Source organism: Juglans regia, chromosome 6 (genome assembly GCF_001411555.2).
Source record: "Juglans regia cultivar Chandler chromosome 6, Walnut 2.0, whole genome shotgun sequence".
NCBI lineage: Eukaryota > Viridiplantae > Streptophyta > Magnoliopsida > Fagales > Juglandaceae > Juglans > Juglans regia.
In genome coordinates this window covers 31,342,686-31,352,489 of record NC_049906.1, presented here as the reverse complement: position 1 = coordinate 31,352,489, position 9,804 = coordinate 31,342,686, and the positions used below count along the sequence as shown (strand labels likewise).

Genomic DNA, 9,804 nt, shown 5'->3' with positions numbered 1-9,804 from the left:
TTATTCTAAGGTATCTACACCACATATTATTTATGTGGTATAATTTAAATTGAAAGATAAATTTTAAAACTTGAATGTTACAAATCAAACCTTAACATTTAGAATAATGCTATAAACTACACTCTCATCCTACTATATATAGTGTGACACTTTTATTACCCATAGATGATTTTTATTTATTTAAAGAATAAATATAAGAGTACTGCTACTCCCACAAAAAATTCGATACCGAATGAGTATTGAATAATGTAAATTATTTTTTCTTTTTTCTTCAACTATTTTTTAAATCTCTTTAAAAAAATTTAAAAATAAAAAAAAAATCACAATATCATTAAAATATACTATCTTAATCATTAAGTAAAAAAAAATTCAAAAAAATAATCGGTATAAAATATGTGTATAATTTTTTGTAGCTCTATCATTTCTCCAAATATAAAGATTGATGGACAATACCACTTCATCATAATAAAATGTGAATATAGCGTATAAAATTTTTTTATTTTTTAAATAATATAAATTATCTACGCTACACGATAACTCGAAAATATAAAAACTCATTAAAAAAATACACGTTTGTAAAATAGTTTTTTTTTTTTATTATTATTATTAATTCTTCACTTAGCGACCAGATCCGAAGAAATGCACGAACGGTTTGCACTGCGCATTCACTTTCCAAAATCAATATATAAAAACCAACGCCATTCAAATCCCTCTGTCCGAGACTTTCTGATTAATAGAAGAGGGAAAAAATGACTCAACTCGCAGAGACCTACGCGTGCGTCCCAACCACCGAGCGCGGCCGGGGGATCTTGATCTCCGGCAGCCCTAAATCTAACACCATCTTATATACTAATGGCAGATCCGTGATCATCCTCAACCTCGACAACCCTCTCGACGTCTCCGTCTATGCCGAGCACGCCTACCCTGCCACCGTCGCCCGATTTTCCCCCAACTGCGAGTGGATCGCCTCCGCCGACGTCTCCGGGGCCGTTCGAATCTGGGGGACGCGCAACGAGTTCGTTTTGAAGAAGGAGTTCAAGGTCCTCTCCGGTCGGATTGACGATCTCCAGTGGTCCCCCGACGGGATGAGGATCGTCGCCTGCGGCGAAGGCAAAGGAAAATCCTTCGTTCGCGCTTTCATGTAAGTTGACAGGATTTTTTTTCCCTTTCTTTTTCTCGTAAATTCTGTTTATAAAGAAAACGACCTCGTCGTGGATAGGTGGGATTCAGGGACAAATGTTGGTGAGTTTGACGGGCACTCTAGGCGAGTATTAAGCTGTGCGTTCAAGCCGACAAGGCCATTTCGGATCGTCACATGCGGAGAGGATTTCCTGGTGAATTTTTACGAAGGACCGCCTTTTAAATTCAAGCTATCCCACAGGTTTGTCTGTCTGTCTGTACGTTTGTTTGCTTGCTACGGCCAACCTCTGTTGTGCAGCTTAAGACTGGTCATGATATCAACGATTAAGTTCTTTGTGATAAATGATGCTGTCATGTGAACCGTGGCTTCAGTTTTTGAAGCATTTTTGTTATGAATTAGGCGCGCAGTTTTAACTGATTCATAGCAAAAATGAAAATTATTTAGATCATGTTGTATGTGTGTGAAAGCTACCCGACTAATTATAATTGAAGTTTTTCTTAAAGAATTATGCCTTTTTATTGGATATGAAATCCTCTTTTGTTGTTATAGAGCACCCTTACTTCTTTACAGTTGTATTCTTTTCTACAAAGTATTTTTTATTCAATGGAATTTATTTTAGTTGGTTAATTTTTTTGCGTGAATTTAACGTTTCTAAGTATGTAATGAATGCATGATTGTGTTTGTGTGCGAGCGGGCGTGCATGCATCTGTCTTATATTGCTGTGTCCCCATTATGACTTTATCCTACGTGGTGACTGCAAAGTTTTGCATTGTCAAGTTGTCCTGTTTCTGAATCCTGTTTACTAGTTTACTGTTGGAGTGGTTAAACGCTTGATGTTAGAACTGCAACAGATACCATTTTTCAGATCTAAGTCCCTTTTCTGATTCATTAATAACTGCAGTAAAAGAGGTTTTGGTTTGTTGATGTGCAGGGATCACTCAAATTTTGCTAATTGTGTAAGATTTTCCCCAGATGGCAGTAAGTTCATCACTGTAAGCTCTGATAAGAAAGGTATAATATATGATGGCAAAAGTGCTGAGAAGATCGGGGAGCTGTCCTCTGAAGATGGCCACAAGGGCAGCATTTATGCTGTTAGCTGGAGCCCTGATGGTAAAAAGGTCAGCTTAGAGTTGGCCTTTTATTGGAGCACAACTAGTAGATTGTGAATTCTATACTTGGCTCACTCAAGGTGCCAAAGTTCTATACTGTTGTCATATTTGAATCTCTAAAATGTGAAAATCATGTTGGGAATGCCAGTGGAACTATCTTTTCTAATTCTGTTTTAAAATGGCTTGAATAAACCATCATAAGTGCATGCATGTAATGCCTTTTTATGTTCCTTCATTCTCTGCGGCTTTATCTATATTCATCTGCTAACTGGTTCTAAAGGATATAAATTTTGTGAGACGATGTGCCGACATTTGTTTTCATATTTCCTTGTAGGTTCTGACCGTGTCTGCTGACAAATCTGCGAAGATATGGGACATATCTGAGGATGGTAATGGGAAGGTGAAGAAAACGTTGACTTCTCCAGGTTCTGGTGGTGTGGAAGACATGCTAGTTGGTTGTCTTTGGCAAAATGATCATCTTGTAACTGTTTCTCTTGCCGGCACAATTAGCTTGTTCTCTGCAGCTGATCTTGATAAAGCTCCAATATTATTGTCTGGACATATGAAAAATGTTACCTCATTAGCCATTCTAAAAAATGACCCAAAAGTTATAGTATCTAGCAGCTATGACGGTTTGATGGTCAAATGGATTCCAGGTGTTGGATATAGCGGGAGACTACAGAGGAAAGATAATTCTCAAATCAAATGTTTGGCAGCTATTGAAGAAGAGATCGTTACATCTGGATTTGACAATAAGGTATTGGGCATGCTTATCTTTATAGCATGATTGGGAAATACTGAATTTATGATGCAAATGACCTCTTGCTAAAATAGCACCGTCTTCCCCCCATAAGAACAGAAAAGAGGACGAGGTTGTGGTTTCAAGATTTACTGGATGCATGCATAACTTACCATTAAAAAATACTGAATCCATGGCTTTATGATTGTGATATTTCCTTTTTCAGTTCATTTGAGAAGCTAATAATAAAACTCTCTGAAAAGTATTTGAGGTACACCTTTAAATTTATTTGGTTAAAAACCTTACTAATTGATATATATATATATATTTATGAGTCTTACTAATTGATATTTGTACTGGTTGATTCTAATTGTAACCTCTTCCTAGGACTCAACTTGAGGGATAGTTACATGAGTACATGGCTTTTAGACAGAAATTTCCTTTTACATTATAAGATATTACTTCCATTTAGAAGAACATGTAAGATCATTGTTTTACATGTAAGATCCTTTTGTCACCATATTGGTTAAAGCCTCCAAAATTATATCTTGCTCAAAAGGGATTTTGGTCAGTAGCGACATGATTGTGGCAATTGTGGGTTAAGGTTAACTATTTTCATTAAATTGTTATTGTGCACTATGTAAGATCAATTTTTGTCAAAATATAGGTTAAAGCTAATTTTTAATGGTGGGCCCTTTTTCTGTCTTTCTTTCTTTTGTCTCTGTGTGTGTGTGTTTGGGGGGGGGGGGCTATTTATAACAAACTGGGTGTCTTGGTTTCTAAATTCGATCATGCTCGAAAGGAAATTTTGTTCAATAATGACACTATTGTGGCAGTTGCTTATTAAGTTTAACTTTATATTTCATTACCTTTTATTATTTCTGCTTATAAAAAAAATACTACCTTTTGCTTTTTTAAATAAAATTTTCGATTATTTTGAAAAAAAAAATATATTTCATTAATATGTAATTGTGTGCTATTTTAGCTCCTAAATCAATCAAGATTCAAGTCACTTACCCTTTTCTTACAAAAAGTCCCAAAACTCTTTTTTTTATTTGACATGTTTAAACTTATTGGGACTCCCAAAAAAACAGTTGACTTACAGGAAGTCATTCTTACTACTTTAGATGATTATTTGAACTTACCATATGACACTAACTACTCCAAGATGTCCTACTAATGGCTTTATATGAGCTTTTTATTTTTTATTTTTTGCTATATAAAAAAAAAAGGTAGGAGGGGACAACTGGAGGTAGTTTCCTACCTCTAGGCCACTGGAAACCGGACAAGAGGGGCCTAGATGGCGGGAAGCAAGATGCTCCCTCAAGTCAAGTTTGAGGCATAGCTTAGATCCCAATCCCACTAGAGAAATCAATGAATCCTTTGGCGGCTGATACCAATAGTTTAAGGTGAATCTATATTTAAATTCGAGCCTAGGACCTAGTACATGTCAAACTACTTAGGAGTAACCCAAAGACTATTGAGCCACCACCCTTGGTGGTCCGTGAGCTTTCAATTACCAATTTGTGGCATTCAGCTGGAAATACTGGTTGCGGATTGAATGCTTTTCTTCTAACCTTTTCACTGACTTCAATCCCAGCAATGCATAGGTGGCCCGTAATGTACTACCAAGTATTATATTTTTTCTGCTCAGTCCTTTACCATTCTGCTTCTTTGTGTGTATTAATCCATAATCTGCCTCTTTCTTGTGCATGTACTTTTCTTATATATTTGTAATTTACCTGTTTGTCAATAAAGTGTTTATGATGTCTTCTAACATAAGACCTTTTTTTCTTATTGTTTTCTTGACTACCCAGATATGGAGAGTTTCTGTACATGGAGATCAATGTGGAGATGCAGATTCGGTTGATATTGGCACTCAACCAAAAGACTTGAGCCTTGCCCTTCTCTCTCCTGAAATTGCCTTGGTTTCGACTGATTCTGGAGTTGTCATGCTCCATGGCACTAAGGTTGTCTCAACCATTAACCTTGGGTTCACCGTAACCGCATCTGCAATTGCACCTGATGGCATGGAAGCTATTATTGGTGGGCAGGATGGTAAATTACACATTTACTCTATCACAGGTGATACACTTAAAGAGGAGGCAGTTCTTGAGAAACACAGGGGTGCTGTTAGTGTCATACGGTACTCTCCAGATGTTTCAATGTTTGCATCAGGGGATCTCAATCGAGAAGTTGTTGTCTGGGATCATGTCTCCCGAGAGGTATATTAATCACCTCAATCAAATTTTTATTTCTTTTTCCTTGTAACATCAGAGCACCTATATTTAACGATGTTAGTATTAGAAAAGTGGTATTTTTGCTGCTGGGGCTTCTATGTGTGTGGCAATATGAATTTCATTTTACTTATAAAAAAATATGGATTTCATTTATCCTCCCTTCTTATGGATTTCACCACCGATGTACAAGATGGTAAGGCCATTCAATGATCCTTTTAGCAAGGAAAGCATTTGGAAGCACAAAATCATTCACTTTTTTGTTCTACCGAGAAGTGAAATGCATGGTTGTTGAAAACTCGATTTAAATGAAGCATTTGTAACTGGATGCAAGCAACAAAGGAGCTCTTCTTTAGGAGCATTTTTTGGAATATATATAATATTTATTTTGATAGGTAATATATATAATATATATTCAACATGTTCGCCCCAGCCCCCTAAAAAAACAGAGTAATGCTAGATACAATTATAAAGTGCTGCACACTTTTGAAAGAAGTGAATAAATATGGGACCTACATAAAAAAATTAATTTTTTAATGGTAAACTCCACTCTTTTTCAAAATGAGTGCGCGGCACTTACACAACTCATGATTGTATCTAGCATTACTTAAAGCTTTATATGATAAGCTGGCATTATACATATATATATTACTTATACAGATGACAATGTTGATTGAGCTTCCACCTTTGTCGTATGATCTCTTTCAGGTGAAGCTTAAGAACATGTTATACCACACTGCCCGCGTAAACTGCCTTGCTTGGTCTCCTAATAGCAGCATGGTTGCTACTGGATCACTTGACACTTGTGTCATAATATACGAAGTTGACAAGCCAGCATCTAGCCGTTTGACCATAAAGGGTGCTCACCTGGGCGGTGTTTATGGATTAGCTTTCACTGATCAGTACTCTGTGGTGAGCTCTGGTGAGGATGCCTGTGTTCGTGTTTGGAGATTGACACCTCAATCATAGAGCTATATGGAAGCCCTGTGGATACCAGGGTCAAGAACACGAATTTTGGGGTGACTTATCTTTTGTTTTTCCTTTTTAGTTTTGGTTATGGGTTTGGTTTGCAATGACGGAGAACGCTGAGGGATACTCTCTGACTACTGACTAGGAATCTGAAAGTATCAGGGGAATAAGGTGGTAGCCCTTTTGGTTGTTTGATGTGTTGCAAATGGCTATCTCCTAGAAACAGAGAGATTGATCAAGAATTGTAACCTTGCTGGTTGGAGTTCTTACTTTCGGCGTCGAGGGTGATGATAAGTAGGGACTATGTGAAGTGCCTTTTTGTTGACGGTTGTGGTGCAGTATGATCATGAAGCTTAACAATCATGATCATGCGAAAGGTTTAAAACAAATTTGAAGTCCTTTCGATTTACTGTCTGGATATGAAGCTGATGCAAGGTCAACCACAGTTGAAATCTTGTTCATTGAAATGGTTATGTTGGGGCCTCCTAGAGTTTGAAGACTTTGCGGTAAGAGAATATGTCGCAGATGTTCTCTACAGAGTGTTTTTTTGTGATGATGCAAAAATTGACAAAGTTGGATTTGAGTTGGTGTTTCTTTTTTCTTTCTTTTGGGTTTATTTTTAGGCCTCCGAAAGTGCTTAGCAAAGCCCTTGATGCATGGTTTTGGATTTGTACATTTTTATTATTTATTTATTGCTTATTTACTTTATAATATAATTATTTGCTAAACCTCTCATTTCTCCAGACTCAAGAGCGCTTTGAGTTTCCAGTTTTGAGTGCAGTTTTCTCCAGGATTAGATCTGGGTAATTTTTTTTTCCCTTTTTATTAAGTTCTTAGATTAATTGGAGACGACAAGAGTTGATTCTGCAAGCAATTATTAATATTTTTTTTCTTGAAGGTGCTCAAACAAATTTTGACTTGAAATTTCATCTGAGCTGTCTCCCCTTTGGGTTCTACCTTTCAGAGACACGTGAAATGCCATGAGAACGACCTCACTAGTCCAGTAATTGTCTCCGCTGGATATAACTTATATACACAAAATAAATCTATAAATTGATGTAATTAAATTAATATGATTTTATAAAATTTGTTATATCTACTTTATAATAAAAATAATTTTATAATCTGACGTACCACATTAAAATCACATCAATTTATATATTTACTTTTATGTCTAAAATATTTCCTTTTATATCATAGGCTTTTTTTAAAAAAAAAAAAGCACAATATCATGTATTTAAGTATCCCGGTATTCAATAAAATTTCTTAATAATAATAATAATACTAAAATTTGAGGGGAGAGAAGATCAATTTCCTTTTTTTAGATATAATGAAAAATAATATTTACAGTCATACAGTGCGTAAGCCTTATGTATTTATTTTTTTAAAAAATAAATATAGAATATAGGTAAAAAAAATTTAATAATAAATTTTAATCTTTTTAAAAATAAATATAACGTTTGCACAATTATAAGTGTATTTAATATTAGTCAGTGAAATTCGAATGCAGCCCAACAAATGGACATGGAAGAGAGATTTTTGCCATATTTTCTGAACAATCAAGTGGGTGGTGGTGGTGGTGGTGGTGGTGGGGAATGCATTCAACCGAGTCTCTATCCAAACTGGACAGATCATAATCGACCTAGAAAATCTTATATGGATAGGGAGCTAAGATATTATTCCTACATGGGGCCTCCAATCAAGTCACTGCATTTCTTTTCTTGCTTAAAATTTAAGGCCTAAATTATATGGTCCAAAAAGCTGAGGATAAAGTTTTTGCACCCATGGTCCCATCTGCTTTTTCTTCTCCCTTTGTTTTTTTGCTTAATTGATCTTAAAGGAGGGCTATGGCCTTTTTTCGCTGTCCTTTTTTTTTCCTGTTTGGCAGACAGGAAAGTGATTGTCTTGAAACTCTTTTCATTCAACCCATAATTTTTTTTTTTTTTTTAATTTTGTTAATTTATTGACTGTTCTTGTTGTTTTGTTTTTCTTATCTGAATTAGAAAGAAAAAAACAAGAAGAAAGTGTTGTGTTCTTTTTTCAAATCAATTGTAGATTCTCGTGTTTTATTTATTTTCATGCCTCATTGATTTGCTTCATTTAAATGTATGTAAAGAATCTTTTAAAAAGAGTCTTAAAAGATGATCTCATCCATGTCTGAAAAAAGCATGATCGTCCTTCTATGAGGAGTAAGGTTTGGTTTCTCTATCTTGACATAAAATTCTGTCTCTCAGATTCGGTCTGTGGAGTGCATGCATGGCAGACGTAGACCTTTCTATATTGTGGGAAGGCCTCAAACTCATTGAAGCAGAAGATGAGGTGGTGAAGATATCTGATCAATCTATCCCAGAGACCTCTCTCTGAGGCAAAAACTGTCTCATGACACTGGTCATAATGGAAAAAAGGTTTTAACAACGAGGCATTTTGTACTACAATGCCTCAAGTTTGGAAGTTAGAGGGCTGGATCAAGTTTACTGAAATGGGTGATAGTAAGTTTATTATGGAGTTCCAAATGAGTGCAGACAGAAAAAGTTTTATATGGCAAGCCTTGGTCTTTCGAGAGATCATTAATTGGCATTCAAGATGTTGATGGTACTATCTCTCCTAATGTAGTAATATTTTCTCATGAACCTTTTGGGTGCAACTTCATAATATCCCTATGGTGGGGACGACAAAGGAGTATGGGGCACATATTGCTTCTGGGATGGGGAAGGTTCTTACTGTCGAGGTGGACTATGAAGGCAATGCTTGGAGTAGATACCTGAGAGTTAGGGTAGAGGTTGACATTACAAAGCCCTTGGCCCAAGGGACATGGGTGCAAGTTGGTGGTAGGCAATACTGGATTGCCTTCAAATACGAGAGGTTGCAAAATTTTTGCTTTAAGTGTGGTGTCCTCAAGCATAAAGGAAGAGAATGCCATGTCCAGAGACAAATCAAGCATTTACAATATGACTCCCCCGCTCAATTTGGTCATTGGTTAAGGGCTAACCTAGCCAAATACTCGTGGTTTGAAACCAGGAAATACCGTGGCAGACCATAGCCACACCAGCCAGAATTCAAGTAGTAGTCGGAAGGCATGGTATGGGGCAGCAGTGAGAACAGAAAAGGAAAGTCAGGTTCTATGGAGGTGTCTGAGGCACAATCTCAGGAAAGAATCGTGGAGTTATATATTGAAGATCAAGCACTTACGGATGGAAACTTTGAAATTTCAAAAAAGTTGGAGGGAAGTTGAGGAAGACTGTAAATCAAGTAACACTTCCCATACTGAGGTACTTGCCAAAACTAACTCCTCTCCCCATAAGGAAACACTTAACACAACCCAGCAGAAATTGCACATGTTTAAAGGCTGCCCTTGATGGAAAGTTCACAGCTACTAATATGGAATATGAGGTCTTCAATGCATAATTTGATCTCGGTGGGGTTTGTAACGCCCCAAACCCGGTTGGCCTGGAGAATTATTACCTGTCACTTAAGAACATGTTTCTCAACACAACTAAAATAAAACTCCAAAACTTTATTAGCAAAACTCAATCTCAAGTACTCTAAATAACCACATTAAAACTCTACAAAGTCATTACTGCAGCAAAATAAACTAAGGAGTCTAAAAAC

General features: G+C 36.3%; 1 protein-coding gene across 1 annotated transcript; it reads left to right on the top strand.

The window, feature by feature from the left end:
- Window positions 1-680: 680 nt before the first annotated feature.
- On the top strand, window positions 681-6,908 carry LOC108985245 (actin-interacting protein 1-2-like). Its single transcript, XM_018957457.2, has 6 exons — window positions 681-1,141; window positions 1,220-1,381; window positions 2,073-2,259; window positions 2,585-3,007; window positions 4,807-5,214; window positions 5,935-6,908. The coding sequence occupies exons 1-6, from the start codon at window positions 750-752 to the stop codon at window positions 6,193-6,195; spliced, it is 1,833 nt and encodes a 610-aa protein (XP_018813002.1). The 5' UTR covers window positions 681-749; the 3' UTR covers window positions 6,196-6,908.
- Window positions 6,909-9,804: the final 2,896 nt, after the last annotated feature.

What these genes read in the sequence shown, in the direction of transcription:
- LOC108985245 (XM_018957457.2), top strand. Translation starts at nt 750, where the DNA reads ATGACTCAACTCGCAGAGACCTACGCGTGCGTCCCAACCACCGAGCGC. An exon ending in GGAGCCCTGATGGTAAAAAG is followed by an intron (nt 2,260 to 2,584) that starts GTCAGCTTAGAG and finishes ATTTCCTTGTAG; the next exon opens with GTTCTGACCGTGTCTGCTGA. An exon ending in CATCTGGATTTGACAATAAG is followed by an intron (nt 3,008 to 4,806) that starts GTATTGGGCATG and finishes TTGACTACCCAG; the next exon opens with ATATGGAGAGTTTCTGTACA.